The 25,913-nt window shown below is 39.9% G+C and overlaps 2 protein-coding genes across 3 annotated transcripts in view; one reads left to right on the plus strand and one right to left on the minus strand.

The window, feature by feature from the left end:
- FBXL13 (F-box and leucine rich repeat protein 13) overlaps positions 1 to 25,913 on the minus strand; it is a 217,150-nt gene that overhangs the window by 100,923 nt on the left and 90,314 nt on the right. The window lies entirely within an intron of this gene.
- Positions 1 to 25,913, plus strand: part of LRRC17 (leucine rich repeat containing 17) — a 116,571-nt gene that overhangs the window by 17,645 nt on the left and 73,013 nt on the right. The window contains exons 2-4 of one of the 2 annotated variants that reach the window (XM_025929742.2): positions 2,034 to 2,940; positions 12,139 to 12,294; positions 16,532 to 17,261. In XM_025929742.2, the coding sequence (XP_025785527.1) occupies positions 2,169 to 2,940; positions 12,139 to 12,294; positions 16,532 to 16,929 (1,326 nt within the window). In that variant the 5' untranslated portion in view covers positions 2,034 to 2,168 and the 3' untranslated portion in view covers positions 16,930 to 17,261. Of the gene's footprint in view, positions 1 to 2,033; positions 2,941 to 12,138; positions 12,295 to 16,531; positions 17,262 to 25,913 lie in introns of those variants that run through there. The other variant, XR_015248068.1, reaches the window with a different exon arrangement.

Consider the following 25,913-nt stretch of genomic DNA (forward strand, 5'->3'; position numbering starts at 1 on the left):
ACGGTGTCACAGGGAAGAGGACACATGTCCACAAAGAGCTGGGTAGCAAAGTGTTCTACAGTCAGCACTCTGGGGCTAGACCGACAGAAAGTACAACTCCAAATCTGAGACAGAAAACAAGCATCTAGGGGAGAGGACACAAAACAGTAAAGGAGAGGAACACTTGAGGCAAAGAGGGGAAAGTCATTCTAGGTGGAGGAGACCCCCATCGAGCAGGAAAACTCCAAACATCCTGGCATCCACACTGCTACAATGAATAGAAAACACATCTGCTGCTCATAACCACTTAGTCCCACAATAATAACAACAGAAATGTTATTAATTATAAATCGATTTTGAACATTTCTTCCTTTGCCAAGAATGGACTGTGTCCTAAGTAATAAATGCAAACCAAAACCACTTTCAGAATTTAAAAGTGAAAACAATTCTTTAAAATGTACAGATCTTGGAAGTCAGTAATACTCGTTAAGGAATAAAATAGATTCCCCAAACAATGCAATAACTAAATTTATGATATTAATATTTTTAGAGAATACTTACCTGAGAGTAAGTCATGCATTTAACAAATACTTATCAAGAACCTGTTACGTGGGGGCACCTGGGTGGCTCAGTCAGTTAAGTGACCGACTTGGGCTCAGGTCATGATCTCATGGTTTGTGGGTTCAAGCCCCGCTTGGGCTCTGTGCTGACAACTCAGAGCCTGGAACCTACTTTGGATTCTGTGTCTCCCTCTCTCCATGCACCTTCCCCTCCCCCACTCACACTCTGTCTCTCCCTCTCTCTCAAAAATATAATAAAACATTTTAAAAAATTAAGAAAAAACAAAGAACCTGTTATATGCCAGGAACTCTACAGGTGCTACAAGTACAGCAAGTGAACAAAACAGACAAAGGTCCCTGCCTTTAGGGAGTTCACATCCTCACTGGGGGAGGCTGACAGTAAACACAAGAAGTAAAATATCTACTTTGACAGGTGGTGATTAGTGCTGTGGAGAAAAAAAAAGAACATAGAGAGTGGCTAGCAAGTGGGAAGAGATGCCACTTGACACAGAGTGGTCATAGAAGGCTTTGCTCAGGTGACATTTGAACCAAGATGTGCAAGACTTGCTAAGGACAGTGCTGTTTACTTTGAGCATTTCTGTATCTCACATTCAATATGGTTGGTGATTGGGAGACAGTACAGGAAAGAAAAAACAAGCTCAGGAGAACAGCTGTTGGGGACCTACTTTTTTTTTTTTTGCCCATCTCAAGGCTGTTGGAAGTATCCCTTTCATTTCTTGAATCTGATGTGCTGATACATTACGTGTTTCAGTTTTCATAACGCTAAGCCCTGAACAGTAGAGTACTACTCCTGGACCAGGTACTGTGAAGTGTCTTACGTGCATGAGCCCGTTTCATTCTCCTAGCAATACGACGAGGTATCCTCAGCCCCATTTTTTTTAAGTTTACTTATTTGAGATAGAGAGTGTGAGCAGGGGAGGGGCAGAGAGAGAATCCCAAGCAGGCTCCACACCGTCAGCAGTGAAAAGCTCGATGTGGGGCTCGAACTCACGAACCATGAGATCATGACCTGAGCCAAAATCAACAGAGGTGTAACTGACTGAACCACCCAGGCACCCTACATCAGCCCCATTTTACAGATTCTGAAGTTGAGGTTAAATAAGTAGCCTGATGTCATATAGTTAAGCAAGCAGGAGAGTCTTCATTGAAACTCAGGGGCCAAACCGTTGGCCACTAAACCAGACAAGTGGGAGGGGGCACTCACCACTGTTCAGGATGTTCCTTTATTAATTGCAATGTCTTTGCTTAAGAGAAAAACAAAAAACTTATTGTGGTGATCATTTCACAATATATACAAATATTGAGTCATTATGTCACACACCTGAAACAAATATAATGTTATATGTCATTTATACCGCAATAAAAAAAATATACATATAAAGAAAATGAATGTTTTTTAAAAAGCTGCTACTATCTGTTAATAACACAATGTTCACAGTGGTTCTTCAGAGATGTTTTTCTCTTGCAACCTAGGGACTGCATCGGACCTCAGCTGGGTCTCATCGTTCCGAATTGCATTAGTTAAGATTACCCAAGCTTGCATTTCAAAGGAATACTTTCATTGTTCCCTCTGTCACCCCAAGTAATTGGGGCCAGCTGGATGTCAGGATGCGCGTGGTTACGGTGGTAATTCTGCTCTTCTTTTGTAAAGCCGCGGAGCTCCGCAAGGCCAGCCCTGGGGGCTCGAGAAGCCGAATGAATCATGGCCGGGCGGGTGGGAGCAGGAGAGGCTCCAACCCCGTCAAACGCTACGCGCCAGGCCTCCCCTGCGAAGTGTACACGTATCTTCACGAGAAGTACTTAGATTGTCAAGAAAGAAAACTAGTTTACGTGCTGCCTGACTGGCCTCAGGATTTGCTGCATATGCTGTTAGCAAGGAACAAGATCCGCATACTGAAGAACAAGATGTTCTCCAAGTTTAAGAGGCTGAAAAGCCTGGATCTGCAGCAGAATGAGATCTCCAAAATTGAGAGTGAGGCTTTCTTTGGTTTAAATAAACTTACTACTCTCCTCCTGCAGCACAACCAAATCAAAGTCTTGACAGAGGAAGTGTTCATTTATACGCCTCTCCTGAGCTACCTGCGTCTCTATGACAACCCCTGGCACTGTACTTGTGAGATGGAAACGCTTATTTCAATGTTGCAGATTCCAAGAAACCGGAATTTGGGGAACTATGCCAAGTGCGAAAGGCCACAAGATCTAAAAAACAAAAAGCTGCGGCAGATAAAATCTGAACAGTTATGCAATGAAGAAGAAAGGGAACAATTAGACCCGAAACCCCAAGTGTCAGGGAGACCCCCAGTCATCAAGCCCGAGGTGGACTCGACTCTTTGCTACAATTACGTGTTTCCCATACAAACGCTGGACTGCAAACGGAAAGGTTTGTAAGTTTCTTAGTTTTTCATTTTCGTGGACGATTAAAAATGCTCTTTGAACCTTATCACCCTCCCTACACTCCACCGTGCCTTGGGATTTCTGGTGTCACTTCCACCAGAAATCTTTTCCCGGTGACAATGGAATTTACTGCAAGCTTTTCTAGGGTTCGGACTCAACACGGTTGGGGTTTTGGGGGACAGTAGAGGAGGGTAGAAGGTATGCTCAGGAAGAGCAGCCAGTTGGGCGCTACTCTTGTTTGCTAATAAAACCTGTGGCTGTCAAGAATCCCCTTTATCTTAAATCACAATGTGGTATAATTTAGGCAGACCAGTGGGTATAAAGACAAGTCCAAATGCTGTCTATATAATGTGACTTAAAGCGAAAACATAGTGTGCGTCTGTGGGGAAATTACCTCCAGGAAAATCATGTGTGGAAGGGAACAGGTGAGAACACTGTGAGAGGGAGGCTATGTGGGATGTAATGGCGCGTCTGTACTTCTCAGAATTTGGCCTCAAGGTTTTTTGTTTGTTTTGAGAGCGAGAAAGAGAGAATCCCAAGCAGGCTCCATACTCAGTGCAGAGCCCAATGTGGGGCTCGATTCCATGACCCTGGGATCATAACCTGAGCCATAATCAAGGAGTCAGATACTCAACTGACTGAGCCACCCAAGCACCCCTGGTCTCAATGCTTGCTAAATGCTTGCTAACATCCTATATCTTCGTTGTTCCCAAGTTCCCCAAAATAAAACCTAAAAGTATTGAAAGAACTAAGCTGAAAATATTTAATCCAAGAAGTGTGAAGCTAAGAAAAGCTTTCCAGAATATTACCTACTTCCTGAAAAATCACTGCTGAGTTTTACATCCCACACAGTTTTGGTGTGGTGCTGCATGGGGCACATACAAGATTAATTCATGAAATAAGAAAGTGGGAAACTTTAGTAATGCTCTTGACAGGTTAGTGAAGACATTCTCAAAGTGTGGTCTGGGAACTGCTAGTCTACCCAAGGATAACCAGCCACAGGACAGTGTCTGTTTCATTTCTGGCATGGATTAATGACTTATTCGCAAAATTCAATTAAAGCTAGATGTCACAGGATCAGGGTCACATTAAAGCAGGATGTCATTCCTTCCACTTATTTTAGGAGGTTTTGCTTTGTTTTGTTTCTTTAAGAACAGAAAGAGAAGGTTAAAAGCAACATAGAGACCCTGACTCCTTTCCAGGGAACCAGAAGCAGGAATGTGTTGACACTGAAGAGGCAGGCAATCTGAACCAGGAGAAAATTTGTTCATTTATCAGCCAAGAACTGCACAAGCCTTGCCTCTCTGTCCCAGACTCCATAAGTGGCACCTGGTGAGAGCAAAGCACAGCCATGTGACATGGAAAGTTTTGCTTACTACAACACCCTGTGAGACGTGTATAATTTGGTGCCATAGTAGAACAATTACAGTGTCATGACCAGGGAGATGCCATGCCAGGATCCTCTGAACTGGAGAGCAACTGTTCACTAATTGAAAACCTATTCTCCATGCACTCCACACACATGTTCTGCATAGCTTCCAGTAAGGTAGCACTATCCCCATTTACAGCTGGGAAAAATGAAGCTTAGCGAGGTTCAGTGACTTGGTTGAGGTCTCACAGGTAAGCAGCAAAGCCAAGATTTGAAGGTTGGTCTGCCTGATCATGCCATCTTCTTTGATCACATTCAAGCAAACAGCTGCCTCACCAATGGAAAGATTAAAGAATTCTAGAAAAGTCAGTATATGCAGTTTCTCTGCAGCCAGATTGGGTGAAATTTCCCTGACCTTGTTACAGTGACTACTTAGTGTTTCATGCTGAAGAACATGTCTTATTAGCAATGCCTTTGTGATGCTTAGATTAAAAACTTAAATTACAGGGGTGTCTGACTTCGGCTCAGGTCATGATCTCACGGTTTGTGAGTTCGATCCCCGGGTCAGGCTCTGTGCTGACAGCATGGAGCCTGCTTGGCTTTCTCTGTCTTTCTCTCTCTCTCTTTCTCTCTCTCTCTCTCTCTAATAAGCATTAAAAAAAAAAAATAGACCCGGGGCCCCTAGATGGCTCAGTCAGTTAAGCTTCTGACTTCAGCTCGGGTTATGATCTCACGATTCATGAGTTTGATCCCTGTGTCACGCTCTGTACTGAGAGTTTGGAGCCTGGAGCCTGCTTCGGATTCTGTGTCTCCCTCTTTCTGCCCCTCCCCTGCTCGTGCTCTGTCTCTGTCTCACTCTCAAAACTAAAAAAGCATTAAAATTTTTTTTAAAAACTTAAATTACATATTTGAAAAACTAACACAAAGCTACTAATCCTAGACTTGGGTTAGAAAAATTACTTGATAAAGCTGAGGCTCTCCCCTCAAGCTAAAGATAATTTGCACTTGTTGCATCAGGTGATAAAGTTAAGTTTGCACAGTTAAGTTCATTGATTATCTGAGAAAAATGCCATCGACACAAAATCAAAGACTTCTACAGCTAGATTGCACTATAATTTAAGAATAGATAACGTGTTAGGAAATCTCTGCCATTTTTACTGCTTTACTGCTCTTGGGCCATTCAACCCCCCCACAATGAGCCTATTTCTGCCTTTGTCTTTTTTCCCATATTTTTGTCTCATATTCTTTTGGCAAACATCAACTTATAAAAACAGAAGTATTTTCTGTTTTCTTTCCTCAACTTATTGTTGTCTAAACACGACCTTCCAGATATGCCCTGTAAACTCATCTCCCTTGTGTTAAAATACACCTATTTACTGGAAACAATACACACTATATATATAATGATACTGACTCATACATGAAAGGACAATTCAAGTTCCTCCAAACGTTCATGACTACACAAAGGAGAGCATATGCCATTTATATTACAAAATGAAGGGCAATTTTGTCTTTTAATATCATACATATAAATTGCCTTCACTATTGATATAAATTTATGAATCAGTTGATAGTTTATTTTTTGTAAAAGCCATGGTCTTGTCTCTGACACCCCCTGTACTCTCAGGTACTGCCTGGAACAGGGCTATGTGCTTTAGACTGATGATAATAACTGTGCTGCCTTCTTTGCTCTTGCAAAGGCAGTAATTTAAGCAACCTTTAAAAATAAAAATACATAGAATTAAAAATCATGGCTAGAATTCAAGTATGACAATCTGTATTTAATCTGTAATTTTCCTACTTCCATTCTATAAATAGATAACAAATGTCAAATACTAAGAATGTTCAGCAATTCATTTCTAGTTCCCTGCCAAAGAGTAGTAATACTTTTGCTTATGCTCTACGTGTTAGATACTATGGAGAATCTAAAGAAGCCCAAAACATGCTGTCCAAGGTGGAACCAGCAGTGGTGTTAGTGAATAAAAGCTGTCTGCTAAAGGCTCTGTGTGCCTAAGACATAGCGATTTACATGCATTATGTAATTTACTATTCAGCCTTCAAGGAGCACTATTACTACCCTCACAAAGGAGGAACCTGAGGTGTAGAGAAGGTAAGTTGCCCTTCTAAGGTCCCACAGGCAGTCCCAAGCCATTGACCACCATGCAATGTCATCTCTTCCTTCATGATTCCAGGTACATCAACCAAGAAAAATGTATAAAAGCTTTCTGGGTGCTTTCTCCCAGTACTGATTCTCCTTTTTTTTTTTTTAATTTTTAAAAAATGTTTATTTTTGAGAGAGAGAGAGAGAGTGAGAGCGGGGGAGGGGCAGAGAGAGAGGGAGACACAGAATCTGAAGCAGGCTTCAGGCTCTGAGCTGTCAGCACAGAACTCGACGTGGGGCTCAAACCCACACACTGTGAGATCATGACCTGAGCCGAAGTCAGACACTCAAGCAACTGAGCCACCCAGGCACCCCTACTGATTCTCCTCTTAGGCTCTGTCTGATATACCATGTACATGAGCACACACAGAAAACCCAAATACAGATTACCCTAACTCAGAAGTTGTGCCTTTCCCAGCTGACAGATGATGAGTCAGATGGTGTGCATAGGGCACCTAATATGTGCCAGTTTGACCACACAGACCTCAAAAATCACTAATTTTGCTTTAAACGTTGGACAGCATGAAAAAAGAAATAATAGCTTTATTCACTGGGGGACAGGCAGTTTGCCAACAAAATGTAGTCTTCCAAAGGGAATAAATGTGAAATTAGTTGAAAGGCAAGTTTATGCCACATTGAGGTAAATGTATTTGCCAAAAGACATGAAAGAATTGAAAACTGCATTTTTAGCTTTATGTTTACCAGAATCATTTACAATTTATAAGGATTCATTTTACTTCTGAGATTTGGACTGGGGGGAATTATGCAGGTAAGGTACTCTCAGCTGCCTTTGAAGTTAATTTCATCGCTAGTTTAACAATGATTAATAATTTTTTATTTGCAAAATCAGGGTTATTTATGCCTCTTTGCCTACTACCACCGAGCCTTCAGAGTAGTTCTGATATTACTGACAACTAAGATATTGCAGTCCCACTAAGGGGCGCCTGGGAGCATAGTCAGTTGGGTGACCAACTCTTGATTTCAGCTCAGGTCATGATCTCACAGTTCGTGGGTTTGAACTCCAAATCAGACTCCACACTGACAGTGTGGAGCCTGCTTGGGATTCTATCTCTCCCTCTCTCTCTCTGTCCCTCCCCAACTTGTGCATGGTCTCTGTTTCTCTCTCTAATTAATTAATTAATTTAAAAAGATAGCCCACTAAATGGGAAATTACATGGAGAAATTTTCCCAGTTCACTCCTCAGACTCAGCAAATTTTGGTTGGGGAATGGTGAGGTTTGTCAAGGGTGACGATAGAGTAGATGAGGTATGTTTTGAGTGTTTACCAAGAATTTTAGGTAGCAGCAAATAACAATGTGGTGCCTGGTCTAGAAATAGGGACATTGACCAAATTTGACTTGTGGCTATAATCTTTATCATTTTACATTTTACATCATTTTACATCACTATTTGCAATTTTCATTCAAGTTTAAGATAAAAGAACTAAAGAATTGTTTTTACTCGTCAGTACAACAAATAAGATTTTTCCATGGTTTTTCTAAGCCATACTAGCAAAGGCTTTGGGTTGTATATCCTGGTTTACTTGTGGATCCTATTTTTACCCTATTTTTACTGCTGACAATGCCAAAGTTGGTTCTGCAATTCATAGTCCCTTTCCAGCATCCACAGGCCCTGTCATACTGCTTACACTGAGTTTCAGGGAGTTCTCATAAACTATTTTTTCTACCCATTTATTTGTGGTTTACCCACTTCAGCTTGTCCCACAGTGGTTACTTGGGAGGTCTCTGTCATCCACCCCATGTCCAACCCAACAGATGTGGATTCAGCAAGCAAATCCTGATAAACAGCCTGCTTTCCAAAACCTAGGAGATACTGCCTGTGGTGGCAATGAAGATCGACAGTTTTCAATGGCCTTATAGGACCTTAATGAGGACTTGAGCTTTTATTCATAGTAAGATGGGAACATCTGGTGGATTAGAAGCCATCTGGAGAATTGACATGGTCGTATTTATGTTTTGACTGTTTAACATGGGCTTAGGACACTTTGGGGATAATCCAGATAAGAGCTGATGTTGACTTAGACCAATGTGGTAGCAATGGAGGAACTGAGAAGAGGTAGGATCTTGGGTATTTTGAAATAAAACTCTATTCTGCTTTTAAAATCTTGCTAAGAAGATGCCACAGCCATTTTCAATAATTATTCCAAACACTATAATGTCCACAAATTATTTCTTTGATTTGTCCTCCGTTGTCTCCGTGGTTTTTAATTATTGCTGGGATCTCCATTTACTTGTTTAAATGTAGGACCCCAGAGAGAATATAGCTCTTCACTTGGGGTCTTGATGATCCTAAAGGGAGGAATACCTCACTGTTGGAACATTATAAATTCAAGACTTAAAATCTTTCACCTTTCAATTATATTGGCAGACATAATTCTAAGTCAAACAGAATAGTGCCTTACCAAAAGACAAAAATAAGATCACTCCATATTTTTTTATTTTTATTAAAAAAAATTTCTTTTAACATTTATTTACTTTGGAGAGAAAGAGAGAGACAGAGGCATGAGCAGGAGAGGGGCAGAGAGAGGGAGACACAGAATCCGAAGCAGGCTCCAGGCTCTGAGCTGTCAGCACAGAGCCCAATGCGGGGCTCAAACTCAGACCATGAGATCATGACCTGCACTGAAGTCAGACACTTAATTGACTGAGCCACCCAGGTGCCCTGATCGCTCCATATTTTAAAAGGATTTTTATTGGGGTGCCTGGGTGGCGCAGTCGGTTAAGCGTCCGACTTCAGCCAGGTCACGATCTCGCGGTCTGTGAGTTCGAGCCCCGCGTCGGGCTCTGGGCTGATGGCTCAGAGCCTGGAGCCTGTTTCCGATTCTGTGTCTCCCTCTCTCTCTGCCTTTCCCCCGTTCATGCTCTGTCTCTCTCTGTCCCAAAAATAAATAAACGTTGAAAAAAAAATTAAAAAAAATAAATAAAAGGATTTTTATTACAAAAGTGCTCAGTATCCTGAAATCATCAAACTCAATTTTCATGAGCTCTTATTTACAATGTATTATATGTGATGAACTACCCCAATACTTAGTGGCTTGATACAACACACATTCATTATCTCACAGTTTCTGTGGGTCAGGAAACCAGACATGGCTCAGCTGAATCCTCTGCTTGCAGATCCTTCACAAGGCTGCAATCAGTGTGTTCACCAGGACTCACGTCTGTGGTCTCATCTGAAGACTCAACTGGGAAAGGCTCCTCTTCCAAGCTCATGTGGCCATTGGCAGAATTCAGTTCCTCAAGGGTTGTTGGACTGAGGACCTGAATTCTTTGCTGGCTATTTGCCAGAGGCTACATTCCTTGCCACGTGGGCCTCTCCAATATGACAGCTTACTTTATCAAAGTGAGCAGAAGAGAATCTGCTGGCAAAATAAAAGTCATAATCTCTTGTAACCTGATTGTGGAAGTGGCATCCAGTGACATTTGCTGCATTCTATTTTTGGAAGCAAGTCATGGGTTCAGGCCATATTCAAAGGAGGTATTTACACAAGGGCATACGTATTAGTAGAGAAGAACATGGAGTGCCTTTTCAGAAGCTGTCTGACACATATGATTTGTTTAAGATATATTAGGCATTGTCCTAAGCCTCCACCATGAAGCTTCTATGGTGGGGAGGGGACAAAAATGAAAACAATCAGTAAAATGTATACTACATCTGATGGTGATAACTTACCATTGAGGAAAAGCAGGGAGTATTTGTTACTGCTAAACTGATAACAGGAGACATCATTTTAAATACAGAGCTAGGAAGTTCTCATGGCCACCCAGTGTATTGACTCCACCTCAGTTCCTCCCCCACTCCAACTTTACCCTGTGCCAGGCTTGAGGATTCAAAGGCAGATGGAACAGCATGAAAGAAACAGAAAAGTACCAGGAGCAGAGTGGTTAGAAGCATATATTCTGAAGCTAGCATGTGTATTTAAATCCTAGGACTATAACTACAGGCAAATTGTGCCTCAGCTTCCTCATCTGTAAAATGAGAATAATCATACTTAGCCCATAGGGTTCTTGTCACTTAATACTTGTTAGAACATACAGAACACTTCCTGCACATAGATACCAAGATACTAAGATCCCATCGAGATGAGAAAGCAAATTTAACAGTAATAGAGATACTAAAGAAGGATTTACCAATTCCATTCCATTTAAGACCATGGATTTGGGGTTTTAAAGGGGAAAAAATAAACCTGAATCTTTATGAAAATAAATACACTATGGGCTAAGAAGTCATAAATACCAGAGTTTTGGGTTTTTGGGGGTTTTTTTAGTATTTTGAAGAAATTATCAGCAATTCAATTATCCTGTTCCAAAAATATTATCATGGATAAATGGATACCACCTTTTATAAGCTTATTTTCTGTAACCAATTCAACAAATTTTATTCACAAAGCCTTTGGGTCATGCTATTTCTCAGTTATCAGTTAATCTGGATATTTTATTACTTCTAGTTTTCTTTTGTGGAAACAGGCTTGTGTCTCTTCACAGTTCTCACTTGCCCTACTTAAAATTAAATAAAACCTCCTTACACTATCTTGCCAATGATTAAGAGGGCAAATACTACACTAAAATATAAAATAACACTATATTTTTTAGGAACTCCTGAGTGGCTCAGTCGATTAAGTGTCCAACTGTGGCTCAGGTCATGATCTCCTGATGCATGGGTTCGAGCCCTGTGTCAGACTCTGCTGACAGCTCAAAACCTGGAACCTGCTTTGGATTCTGTCTCCCTCTTCCTCTGCCCCTCTTCTGCTCACGTTCTGTCTCTCTCTCTCTCCCATCCTCCCAAAATAAATAAACATTAAAATATTTTTTAAAATAACACTATATTTTTTAAAGCATAATTTAAAGAGAAATGTAAATAGAGACAAATTAGGTGAACCTTGATTTCCTATTAACCTGTGAAAGATAACCTGGACTCCTCTTCCAGAGGCTTTTTCTCTAGTAGTAGTAACAGTAATAGTGTTGTTGTTCCTGAGGTGTCTGGGAGTCTAGGAGTGCTGGAATATAAACTAAGTCACAAGGATTCAGGGAATACATGCTGAGGAAGAAACAGGGGGCAGCAGGTCAGGACTACGCTTCCTCAAATTTTAGCATCCAGGGAAAGGAGCCATAAGATCAAGGTCAAAAGCTTTTTGTTAATTTTTTAAGGGTAGAGAGACCTGAGCACTTTTTGTTAGCAGAAAAAATCGAAGTTGAGGAATGAAATGAAAACACAACCCAGGGGCAGCAGTTAATAGTGAAAATTCCTTCCTTAAGCAGATGGGAAAGGATTGGAAGGGACACACATAGAGTGGTTTGATTGATTTCACTTCCTTTTAGCTTTTTTTCCCCCTAAAGCTTCCCAGGTGCTTCTAATGGACAGCCAGGAGTGAGCCCCACCGCCATGTCTAGGACATTTCTCTGAACAGCTCAGCAAGGAGTGATATCCATTCCTCTAAGCCTGACACACCTGGTCCAGGAGGCTTTGTTGGAGTTAGCACATTCTATGTCTCATTCATACCAGTGTTCTTTAGCTTTAGATGATCCCTTTCCCCTTTATCTTTAAGAGTTGACCCTTCAACCACAGGTGGAACAGTAACTAAGAAGATGGCATGGGAGGAAACCTCGATAACCAGAATGTTATTAATTTTTCCAGAGCTGAAGAAAGTTCCAAACAACATCCCTCCAGACATTGTTAAACTTGACTTGTCATACAATAAAATCAACCAGCTTCGACCCAAGGAGTTTGAAGATGTTCATGAGCTAAAAAAATTAAACCTCAGCAGCAATGGCATTGAATTCATAGATCCTGGTAAGTTCCACAGAGTAGCCCTTTAAATGGGTGATGAGTATTCTCTGGGGTTTTTCCCCCCTTTATGGCAACATGTATGGTAAGTACAATTTAGTTTTGAAAAACCTATATAATGAAAATTTTAAATTAAACATGATGCCTAAATCAGAATTTGTTTGGTACTCAGAGAAATATTTACCAAAATGTTGCTTTATGAAGGATATAATACTGTATATTACTAAGCAACAGTTATTCAGTTGGTCCAAATAAGTGTTTTGTAGAATGGATTTTAAAAATAAGAATATGTGGTCAATAATATGTTAAACATGTAGTGACTTTTAAAGAGAAATTCAGATTTGGCATTTTCTTTGCTATTCATGAAGTTCCAATTTGTTTAAAGTAAACTTAAAACAATCTGCTAAGTACCAAGCTCATAAATTCATATAAAATGTGTTCAAGCCAGAGCCAGATGTATTTTATCTAATCCCAGATCCAGATTAATTTTCTTTCCCATCCCTCAAATCTCTTCTCCATTTGCTAATAATAAAGCCTCTGGCGAAAATGAGCATGTTAAGTAAACACACTGGATTTGGAAAGAACTGAGAATTACTGCAATATTGATCAGATTTGGAACATACATAACACACATGCCTTCATAGTGCTGCTTCAATATGAAAACTCCAGTCTATAAAAATGATTATTGATACTATTAATAATATAATGTTAATGTTATAAATGTTTTCAATTCAGTTGTTACTTCTACTTTGCTTAATGATAATTTAATGCCATTAATAGAACAGTAGGATTTTAACATTGTAGAAGTACAAATTGAGAATGAATGTTCTGGAGCTGCAAAGGCATATTTTAGTATTTGTAACATCTTTTAAAATATTGAGAAATCATAATTTAAGGGGTGTCTGGGTGACTCATTCGGTTGAGCATCCAACACTTGATTTTGGCTCAGGTCATGATTCCAGGGTTGTGGGATTGAGCCCTGCATCAGGCTCTGCACTGAGCTTGGAGACTGCTTGAGATTATTCTCTCTCCCTCTCTCTGTCTGTTCCCCGCTCACACTTGCATTCTCAAAAAAAAAAATCATAATTTAAAAATTTCCCAAAGGAACAGCATTATGCTACACTTATACCTTAGCCTGTATAGACTTGGGGGTGTCTTTAAATCATGAGGTCAAAAGCCATTTTCATTTCACAGTGAATAAGAATACAACAGAGATATCCTTCTCCCAAATGAAGTGATCATCATGTTAGTGTGGAGGTCAGTGACTGATAGCCAGTCTCCACAAAGCCAGGCCACAGGGTGAAGAATCTGGAGATGGAGACCCTCTCTTGCTGCAAGAGAACCAAAGAATTGCAAGACAAGCATGCCTTGTCACAGGTCCCTGGGCTTTCACGTATCCAGAGCATCAGTGCAATCGAGTTTTAGAGTTATCTCTAAAAGAGACTGAAATGTTTGTTATTCTAATGGCCTAAGTTAAATTTATTAAAGGAGTGAGTAATGGTACAACAATATTTTAATTGTAATGGAACCAGTGTATAAAGAAAACTAGAGTAAAATGAAAAAACAGTGTAGAGATAGATAATAATGCAACGTGGGTTTGTTTTACTTCGAGTGATATTTTTCCCTCATCAACTATGAAGTTCCCATAATTGCAAGGATTCCTTTACCATCCTTGAGATCTCCTGAAGCCTCCTGAACTTGTTTACCCAATGTGTTTTCCTTGCTGACTCACAAGGTGAACTCTTGTTACCAGCAATAGTATTCTTGTTTTCTCCTTTGTTCAATTCAGTCCCAGGAAGGTATTTTCTACATTAACAAATATGTGTTCAGCACCTGCCAAACGCCAGCCACTTTCTTGGTATGTCTTCTGGAACAACAACAAAAAAATCTCCACACTTCAATAAGTCAAAATAGCCTAAAGAAGTTTCTAAAATAAAAGACCTTCTATATTTCAGGACCTATGAGATGAAACAGTGTCAAAGTAAACTCTGTTAACTACTTATGTTAGCAGGTATACAAATGCAATGAGATTTACTGGGGTCTTTTAATGTTTATTTATTTTGAGAGGGAGCAAGCACGGGAAAGGCAGAAAGAGAGAGAGGGAAGGAGATAACCCCAAGCAGCTTCCACACTCAAAGCCGATATCAAGAGTTGGGCACTTTACCAACTGAGCCACCTGGTGATTTACTGGTTTTAAAAGGCATGAAATAACACTCTCATAAAATGCCAGACTTTATTGCAAAAGAGAGAAAGAAGACACCCTATTAAGGATTTATCTCCTTTGAGAAACAAATGAAAACCAGCTTTCCCAAATGCCTGAATACATATGGTTTAAGTAAAAACTATAGTACTTTCAAAATAAAATCTAGGAGTGTTTTCACATGCTTTCAGTCTAAAGGGCTGACTTGTTTCAAGGAAAGTAAATTGTGAGATCATTGACTTACACAGTGTTGGCAAATAGGGGGGAAAATGCAGTGTCTTCAAAGGTGTCATTATACTGGCTGACGTTTTGCTCCTCCCCAGCCCCTGCCCTCTCCCAGCACTCCCACCCAGGCCATTGCTTTTGCACCAAAGTAGAAAGAATTCTTTTTAGGGGAAATTATGCATTTTGTCTGAGAACAAATGATATGAAAATGGTTCATGATATTGGTATTAGAGCACATTTTCCAAATCCAAAATACGGACATTATATACCCTAAGTATTTTAAAACAGTATTAAGGGGTTCTGGGTGGCTCAGTTGGGTTAAGCATCCAACTCTTGATTTCAGCTCAGGTCATGATCTCTTGGCTATGAGATGGAGCCCCATGTTGGGCTCTGTGCTGGGCGTGGAGCCTACTTAAGACTTTCTCTCTCTCTCTGTCTCTCTTCCTCCTTCCCTCCCTCCCTCAAAAATAAATAAATAAATAGACAAACAAAAAACCGTAATGAGAAAATGTTTGAAATAGCAGCAAAATGTTTGAAATCAAAGTTGACCAGTGAATTCTAGGGTTAGTCCACATCAACTAAAATCTATGTTTAGATTTCCTTTTTACTCCTGGAGGGGGAAAAAGAGTTTTGTTGTCTTATTTCGTGTTACATATTTGATATTTGCTAATTACGCACCCTCCAGCAGAATTAAATACATATGGATTCAGAACTGATAGCTACCACAGCTTGCCAAAACACAACCAGATGTTTTCAAAATGTTGATAAAAATTGTTTAGTTTTAGACTCTACAGGAGTATCATTCCCTCCCCCTAAAAAGGGAAAAGCTTCTTCCTAGGCATTTTCAGAGTTTGCTGTTGTCCCAGGGAACTGTCAGATCATCACCATACACATTTTTTCATTTTTTATGCACTTATGTCTTACATTTGAAATATTTTCCTAATTCATGCCTTTTTTTTTTTTTGTGGCATCTTTCCAGTGAGTATTTAAAAAATGCACATGAGCCCAGAAACCATTTTTAGAAAGCTAACATAAAAGTGATTTTTGAAATAAAATATTGTAGCCAATTAAATCAAGGGAAAAGCTTTGTGTGAGCAAAAACATACTCTGGAATTTTGCATTGAGACACGTTACCGTTACGAAAATATAATTAAGACCAAAATCCTCCAACACGGAAATTCTCTCCACAAAGGTAGTTGAGGAAAAAAGAAAACATTTATTATTGAATAAGCATTAAACCAAGATGTGACGCACATCACGGGCAATCTTCTAAGCGATTGCAAAGCTGAAACGCAATACTTACATGTTTTCAGGATAAGTAACTCGTCCTCAAGTGAGAGGGCTTGACAGCATTCTTTGTCATACATGGGGCATCTTCACTCTATCTGGTAAGTGAGGTGGCCAGTTATGTTAGCTAATTGGCTTTACCCAGAGGAAAACAAATTCCATCTTCGTGACTAAGGAGCAAGGCCCCTACCCTCCCTCAGAAACTGGGAGATAAGGGTACTGGCCCCCCTGACGTTTACATTTCAAAGAGATGGCTCTCAGGTCCTTGAGGAAGACATTCCTGGCTCATAAAGTTGACAGAATCCCTGGTTAGGTTTCTAAAGGATATGTATACATTTCAAAGAGAGGATAAAGTACTTAAAATTACAAGTTTTCTAAAGTAAAACTCTGAGAAAAAGGAGAGGAGGGAATTTTTTTTTTCCGACAAGGAGAATTAGGTCTCTCATTTTTGTGTATATGTCCTTATAATACGCCATACAGTTGCATGTAACCCAGCTACTCATTGCGTTAATAACTACTTTCTGTTTCTAGCTGCTTTTTTAGGACTCACACATTTAGAAGAGTTAGATTTATCAAACAACAGTCTACAAAACTTTGACTATGGCGTATTAGAAGACTTGTATTTTTTGAAACTCTTGTGGCTCAGAGATAACCCTTGGAGATGTGACTACAATATCCACTACCTCTACTACTGGTTAAAGCACCACTACAACGTCCACTATAACGGCCTGGAATGCAAGATGCCTGAAGAATACAAAGGGTGGTTTGTGGGAAAATATGTTCGCAGTTACTTTGAAGAATGCCCCAAAGACAAATTACCAGCCTACCCTGAGACATTTGATCAGGATCCGGAAGATGATGAATGGGAGAAGATTCATAGGGATCACACAGCCAAGAAGCAAAGTGTAAGAATCACTATAGTGGGATAACTTAGGAATTGTTTTGGTTGCAACTGGTTTTGAATTTGCTATACCGGTGTCAGAAAACCATATGTTTACATTTTGATTAACTGTGTTGCCTATTTATGCAGGGTTATCCAGTTACAGGAAGGTTCCCTTAATTATTATTTTTATTGTGAGAAATTCTAGCAACCAAGGGAATACTTCCATCCCGCTTGCCTGCCTGTTTGCAGACCGGCCTTTGGTGACGGTTCCACACTGGTAAACTGCGGGAGTTGGGTCCGAATGATGGCATTGGAACTTCATAACATCCTGTATATATGTTTTTACTGCCTTTTGAAAATAAAATTTTAAAAAACTTGGTTCATTTTTATATGCCTTGTGAGAGCTGCTTGTACACACCTAAAGATGATCAAAGTGAAAATATATGAGCGCTTAGGAATAATAAAATATCATTCTCTCCCCTCTGCCCCCTCCCACTTTTTTTTCCAGCAAGTCAGCTTATACATAGAATAAAATTCCATTTCTGATTCCTGTGCATTCCAAAATGTGATCCTGGCAAACCCAAATTTTCAAGTGCTCTTCACTGATTCTTGCAAAAAACAAAACAAAACAAAAAACTGTCAAGCTAGACCTGAAGGAGAATTGTCACAAACAATAAATAAGAGAATCTGAGATTATATTGGAGACTGGTCAGAAGATGGGACTCAGAAGAAGTTGTAGATGGTGTGAATCATAAGCAACGAAGAGGTATAAACACTAGTGAATGTGGAAATAGTGCTGATTTTTGAAAGAATTCAGACTGGGGAGCCACCTGCCAGTGGGAAATGCCTGAGCCCTTCCTGCTAAGCTAATATGTCAAGCATAAACAAAGGATGAAATTAGAAATCAGGGTCAGGGGGCACCTGGGTGCGCAGTCGGTTAAGGGTCCGACTTCAGCCAGGTCACAATCTCGCGGTCCGTGAGTTCGAGCCCCGCATCAGGCTCTGGGCTGATGGCTCAGAGCCTGGAGCCTGTTTCCGATTCTGTGTCTCCCTCTCTCTTTGCCTCTCGCCTGTTCATGCTCTGTCTCTCTCTGTCCCAAAAATAAATAAACGTTGAAAAAAAAAATTTAAAAAAAAGAAATCAGGGTCAGGATTTGGGATGAGGTAGAAGCAAACAGGAGGCAGTGATATCAATAGCAACTAAGTAAGGAGGCAGTGTCCAGGAGAAGCCCCATGATATGGGTTTGCAGGTTAGAAATCACTCACCCGGAGAAGCAGATCAGCACAAAAAGAGGAAATGCCTGGAGACAAACCCCATCAGCTTGTGTTTTGATAGTTAGCTCTACTATTACAAAAATAAAATGAAAAGAAATATATACATATCCTTTACAATACCACTTTTTTCGGGATACCTGGCTGGCCCAGTCAGTTGAGCAACTCTTAATCTCAGCTCAGGTCGTGATCTCACAGTTCATGGGTTCGAGCACACGGTGGGCTCTGCACTGACAGTGCAGAGCCTGCTTGGGATTCGGTCTCTGTCCCTGACCCTGACCCACTCTTTCTCTCTCTCTCTCTCTCTCTCTCTCTCTCTCTCTCTCTCAAAATAAATAAACTTAAAAAAAATTTTTTAAACAACTTTTTCCTTTTTATAGACATTTCCCTTTCACTCTGAGTTGAATACATTTTCATTCTTCTATCAAGGTATTCCTACAAAGTTTAGCAACTGGTCTCATTTGATCCTTGCATAAAGCATACAAGATAGTATATGACAAATAGTTTCTTTCATATACAAATAGTATATGACAAATAGTTTCTTAAGCACCTACTAGATGCCATACACTGTGCTAAAAGCTTCACATACTCTATTTCTAATTCTCAACAAGATCCCTCTGGGGGAGGTAATACTATCTGTCTTTTCTAGATGAGGAGTCCAAAGCTTGGAGTTTAGGTAGCTTGGATAACATCACAGAGCTGGCGGGTGACAGAGCCAGCATTCAGGTCCATCTTAGCCCTGGCTGCCGGGCAGGTGTGCAGAGCACTCTCACAGTCACTGTTGGCCACGGCTGCCTCACATCAGAACTTGCAGAATCAGACCCCAGAAGAGGAATAGGTACCAGGAAAGTTAAGCCTTTTTGTCCAGAAACACCCGCGAGGGCAGCTGGCAGGAGAGAGTCTTTGGCCCAAGTCGTTTAGTACGTACCAGAAACCAAGAGAATGGGATGCTGGAAGAATTGCTGGAGCTAGTGGTTCAGGGAAGGACCCTAGATTATGAGGTTCTAACCACTCTGCCCATTTTACCAGTGGTTGGAATTAGGGGGAGAGACTTATGCATACTTGGGTCTCAATGCAAATCTTCACCTTACTGTTCAATCTGTTACCAGAGTGTGAACGTTCATGAACACTCAGAATAGTAAGGACACAAGACCTGAAACAGCCAAGATGTGACGGTGGAAAAAGCCTGAGTGGGACCTCAGTAGGAGACCAAGTCACGTGGTAGGGACACAAGGGTTCTGGGAGGAAAAAAAAAGAGATTAAATCCGATTCAGACAAAGGGCCCATGTTACTCTCTGGTTCAATTTTTGGAGGCTAGTTGGTGATTTGGTTGATTTTTATCGACAGTGTCACCCTCCAGGTCTAATTGGAAATAAAGTGCTAGCAATGCATAGAAATTGATCCAGACCATCCAAAAGTAAGTTAGAGTTGTTAGTATCTCCCAGGACTGAAATTGAAGTACATTTTTGAAAGCTTAGGATTTGCCCCTTCTCTGTATCAGAGTTTATACTTTTCAGGGAAGTATAGTTGATCAATGATGGAATGAACAATTAGGTACATCCCCTTCTGCCAATTTCTTGATAGTTTAATAACTTGCCTTTGAAACTGCCTTCTGTTCAATAGATGATGAGGGTCAGGAGATTTAATTTTTTTTTTTTTCAACGTTTTAATTTATTTTTGGGACAGAGAGAGACAGAGCATGAACGGGGGAGGGGCAGAGAGAGAGGGAAACACAGAATCGGAAACAGGCTCCAGGCTCCGAGCCATCAGCCCAGAGCCTGATGCGGGGCTCGAACTCACGGACCGCGAGATCGTGACCTGGCTGAAGTCGGACGCTTAACCGACTGCGCCACCCAGGCGCCCCAAGGGTCAGGAGATTTAAAAAAATAAGTATATTTTGTGGCAGTCAAAAATATAATAATCCTGAGAACTACATATTTGAACGTACATGTTTAAATGTCACTTGGCTATTTATCCAAATGTTACTTGAGTTTTTGGATAAATACTCAAGTTTTGTTTTGTTTTAACTTTCCTGCTAATCCTGAAATTCCCTAATTTTTCTGAAGTAAGTAAGATTCACTTCAAGCTGAGGTCTCTTGAGTCCTAAGTCTGAGTCAGCTCAGACCTACTGCCTGGTTATTTGGGAAAGATATTTAACATTAACCAGTTCAGAGTTTTCATTTACTAATCATTCATCCTCTGGAGCTTTATGCCCTATATCAACTAACATCTGTTTCTGAAAAATCTGTTTCTCCTGCTCTGGCAAATAGAAGCAATTCAGTACTAAGAATCTACTTGCCTAAATTCTATGAGACATCGAGGCTCCTTTCTTCAGGAGGTGTGGGGTATTGGTGTGTACAGGAAGATGTAATATGTGACTAACAAATCCGTATCAATGCTAGAATGAATAAGAACAACACGAACGTGGCAGGCAGACTGGAAAATTACTTCATAATCCCGTTCAAAAAAATGTCAATATTGTATCTCACAAATTCTAGAAGCATAAACATGCAACTCCAAGGGTATCCACAAGTCAAAGTTTCTTCCAGACTGCTCTAATCTTGCAGTCATTGAGTGAGTGTAGAAAAATTAGGGATGGCTCCTCATCCCTAATATATCTGTTTTACTCCAGCACAACAACACAACTGCTGAACTTAAAAATCACTTGTGGGGGCGCCTGGGTGGCTCAGTTGGTTAAGTGTCCGACTTCGGCTCAGGTCATGATCTGGCAGGTTCATGAGTTCAAGCCCCACGTCGGGCTCTGTGCTGACCACTCAGAGCCTGGAGCCTGCTTCAGATTCTGTGTCTCCCTCTCTCTCTGCCCCTCCCCTGCTAGTGTTGTGTCTCTCTCTGTCTCAAAAATAAATAAACACTAAAAAAAAAAAATCACTTGTGTACCCTTGCCAAACATTTGCTAAAGTGTTTTAGCATATACTCTGCACACTTGATTGTCACAATATTAGAGCAAGCATTTTCTCCCCTGCCTTCATCTGCCTTTTAAACATTTTAAGATAACAATTTAAAGCTAATTTTATTATAGAGTTTTTGCAGACCAGGATTTTGTACAACTCTTGTGGCCATTCAGCCAAACAGCTCAAATAATCAGCCAGTATTTATCTTCAATGTAACGGTCAGAAAGTCAAACTTCTTGCCAAAAATGTGTGTAATTCTAGACACACCAACAGACTAACCTTAGCTGGGGGGAAAAATTGAAAAGCTGAAACATCTCTGAGATTGGGTTTTATTTAATCTTTGATACACTCGAGGTAGCTGGAATTAAAACTGATTTTATTAAGTAATCCTTAGCAAATTGAAAATATCACAAAGATGAGATAAGCATTACATTTACTCCCTTAGAAAATTAAGGTCTACTCAGGCTTTCATGTTTAATTTTTTCCATGATAAAGGCATTTTTACCAAGAATTACACTTCTAGAGAAATACTAAATTAAAAAATTTTTTTTAAGTTTATTTCTTTATTTTGAGAGTGAGCAAGCATGAGCTGGGGAGGGGCAGAGAGACAGGGAGAATCAGAAGCAGGCTCTGCACACTGCCAGCACAGAACCCAATGTGGGGCTTTATCTCACAAAAAGTGAGATCATGACCTGAGCCAAAATCAAGAGTCTGCCACTTAACTGACTGAGCCACTCAGGTGCCTTAATACTAAACTTTTTTCTAATTTTTTTTTTTACATTTATTTATTTTTGAGAGACAGAGCACAAGTTGGGGAGGGACAGAGAGAGAGAGAGAGAGAATCCAAAGCAGGCTCCAGGTTTCAAGCTGTCAGCACAGAGCCTGTTGTGGGGCTCAAACTCACAAACTGTGAGATCATGACCTGAGCTGAAGTCAGATGCTTAACTGACTGAGCCACCCAGGCACCCCTTAATACTAAATATTTTTAAGTAGACAACAAAATATCAAAAAACTTGAGACAGGGGGCCCAGGGTGGCTCAGTCAGTTAGGCATCTCTTGATTTCAGCTCAGGTCATGATCTCACTTTTCATGAGATCAAGCTTCACATTGCCTCTGTGCTGACAGCACGGAGCCTGCTTGGGATTCTCTCTCTCTGCTCCTCCCCTACTCACTTGTTCTCCCCCTCGCTCTCTCTTTCTCTCTCTCTCTTTGTCTCTCTCTCTTTCTCTCACAAATAAACTAACTTAAAACCCTTAAGACAATATTTCTGGCTCTCTTAGACCTCAGATAAAATATAAACTAAGGTCCATATATATACATATATATATATATATATGATACAATAAATGAAATACATATGACATATAGAAGATATTATTATCTGATGTAATGAACATATGCCCATTGTAGAGTACAGAATTTTCATTTTTTGGCCCTCTCTGTATTTTCCACACAAGTTGCAATTTCATGTTGCCCATTTCATCACCATCCCAAACTTCCCAGTGGACTTTGGGCATAGGCATCAGGAAAAGTGTTTATGTGGAAACATGTTAAAAAAAAAAAATCCAGGGAAGATTATAGCCATATATGCCAACATTTTAAAAGAATATAAACCTCAAATAAATAAGCTTAACCTTCCACCTTAAGACACTAAAAAAGAAGAGCAAGCAAAACCCAATGCAAGCAGAATAATAAAGATTGGAGCGGGGATAAAATAGAAAATAGAAAACCAATAGAATCAATAAAAATCAAAGTTGATGTTTAAAAATCATGTTCATAGCAGAATTATTTCACAATAGCCAAAAAGTGGAAGGAACTTGTGTCTACTGATGGATGAGTAGATAAACAAAATGTGGTTAAGAACATCTAATGGAGTATTTTTCTTTCTTTTTTTTTTTTAATATGAAATTTATTGTGAAATTGGTTTCCATACAACATCCAGTGCTCATCCCAACAGGTGCCTTCCTCAATACCCATCACCCACCCTCCACTCCCTCCCACCCCCCATAAACCCTCAGTTCGTTCTCAGTTTTTAGGAGTCTCTTATGTTTTGGCTCCCTCCCTCTCTAACCATTTTTTTTCCTTCCCCTCCCCCATGGTCTTCTGTTAAGTTTCTCAGGATCCACATAGGAGTGAAAACATGGAATCTGTCCTTCTCTATATGACTTATTTCACTTAGCATCACACTCTCCAGTTCCATCAACGTTGCTACAAGAGGCCATATTTCATTCTTTCTCATTGCCACGTAGTATTCCATTGTGTGTATAAACCACAATTTCTTTATCCATTCATCAGTTGATGGACATTTAGGCTCTTTCCATAATTTGGCTGTTGTTGAGAGTGCTGCTATAAACATTGGGGTACAAGTGCCCTATGCATCAGTACTCCTGTAACCCTTGGGTAAATTCCTAGCAATGCTACTGCTGGGTCATAGGGTAGGTCTATTTTTAATTTTTTGAGGAACCTCCACACTGTTTTCCAGAGCGGCTGCACCAGTTTGCATTCCCGCCAACAGTGCAAGAGGGTTCCTGTTTCTCCACATCCTCTCCAGCATCTATAGTCTCCTGTTTTGTTCATTTTGGCCACTCTGACTGGCATGAGGTGATATCTGAGTGTGGTTTTGATTTGTATTTCCCTGATGAGGAGCGATGTTGAGCATCTTTTCATGTGCCTGTTGGCCATCTGGATGTCTTCTTTAGAGAAGTGTCTATTCATGTTTTCTGCCCATTTCTTCACTGGATTATTTGTTTTTTGGGTGTGGAGTTTGGTGAGCTCTTTATAGATTTTGGATACCAGCCCTTTGTCCGATATGTCATTTGCAAATATCTTTTCCCATTCCGTTGGTTGCCTTTTAGTTTTGTTGATTGTTTCCTTCGCAGTGCAGAAGCTTTTTATCTTCATGAGGTTCCGATAGTTCATTTTGCTTTTAATTCCCTTTCCTTTGGAGATGTCTCAAGTAAGAAATTGCTGCGGCTGAGGTCAGAGAGGTTTTTCCCTGCTTTCTCCTTTAGGGTTTTGATGGTTTCCTGTCTCACATTCAGGTCCTTTATCCTAATGGAGTATTTTTCACTCTTAAAAAAGAGAGAGATTCAGATATGAGCCTCCACATGGGTGAAACTTGCAGACATGATGCTAAGTGAAAGAAACCAGGCTCAAAAGAGCAGATATTGTATGATTCTACTTATATGAGGTAGCCAAATCCATAGAGAAATAAAGTATAATGGTGCTTGCCATGGGTTGGTAGTAGGGAGAAATGGGGAGTTCATATTTCATGGTTCAGAATTTCAGTTTTGCAACTGAAAGAAAAAACTTGGAAAAGTTCAGGAGGTGGATGGTGATGATGGTTCCACAACAATGTGAAGGCACAGAACTGTACACTTAAAATGGTTAAAATGGCAACTTTCATGTTAAGTATATTTTGCTACAACAAAAAAAGAACTAAAAGTTGGTTATTTGAAATGATCAACAAAATTAACAAACCTGTAGCTAGACTGACCAAGAAAAACAAGAGGGAAGACGAAAATTTCTAAAATTGCAAATGAAAATGATGCATTACTGCTTACTTCACAGGTATAAAAAGGATTATAAGAGAATTCTATGCACAATTATGCCTCAACAGATTGGGTTACCTACAAGGAATTGGCAAATTCCTAGGAACACACAAGCTATCAAACTTGACTCAGGAAGAAACATAAAATCTGAATACATCTCTAACAAATAAGGATATTAAATCAGCAATCAAAACACCTCCAACAAAGAAAAACCTAGGGCCAGATGGCTTCAGTGGCAAATTCCACCAAACATTTAAAGAATAATTAACACCAATCCTTCTCAAACTCTTCAAAGATGTGGAAAAGGAGAAAATAGCTCCTAACTCATTCTGCGAAGCCAGTATTACCCCGATAACAAAGCCAGGCAAAGACGTCACAAGAAAGGGAAACTATAGGCCAATATTCCTTTTAAATATAGATGTGAAAATCCTCAACAAAGTATTAACAAAGAAAATACAGCAGCATGGTGAAAGGATTATACACCATGAATAAGTGAGATTGGTCCCAGGAAAGTGAAGGTGGTTCAACATATAAAAATCAATCAATGTGATAGCAACATATTAATAGAATGAAGAAAAAATCTCGGTGAAAAAGCATTTGACAAAACTCAACACCCTTTTATGATTAAAAAAAAAAAAAAAAAAGACTTGGAATGAAAGCTTCCAGAGATATGTGCCCTGCCATTTGTCAGAAACTCACCCCAGTGTTCAACCACCATTGCCAACATGAAAATCTTAGGTCAAAGCAAAACCTTAAATGTTGCATCTTGAGTCCATTTTCTTCCTTCAAAAAAGAGATTTATTTAATAGTACATTTTACTGGAGACAGAGAGTGAGTTTGGGTGGCTAGCACACTTTTTAAGTTTTATTTAAATTCCGGTTAACATACAGCATGATATTAGATTCAGGTGTATAATACAGTGATTCAACAATTCCACGCAATGCCCAGTGCTCATCACAACAAGTTCACTCCTTAATTCCCATCACCTGTTTAACACAATCCCTCCACTTACCTCCCCTCTGGTAACCATCAGTTTGTTCTCTATAGTTAAGAGTCTATTCTTAGTGTACCTCTTTCTTTCTTTCTTTTTTTCTCTTTGCTTGTTTGTTTTGTTTCTTGAATTCCACATGAGTGAAATCATAAGGTATTTATCTTTCTGTGACTTCTTTCACTTAGCATAGTACTCTCTGGTTCCGACCATGTCGTTGCAAATGGAAAGATTTCATTCTCTTTTATGGTTGAGTAATATTCCATTGTATACATACTACTTCTTTGTCCATTCATCAGTCGATGGA

This window comes from Puma concolor, chromosome A2 (genome assembly GCF_028749965.1).
Source record: "Puma concolor isolate L17-30 chromosome A2, mPumCon1.1.hap2, whole genome shotgun sequence".
Lineage (NCBI taxonomy): Eukaryota > Metazoa > Chordata > Mammalia > Carnivora > Felidae > Puma > Puma concolor.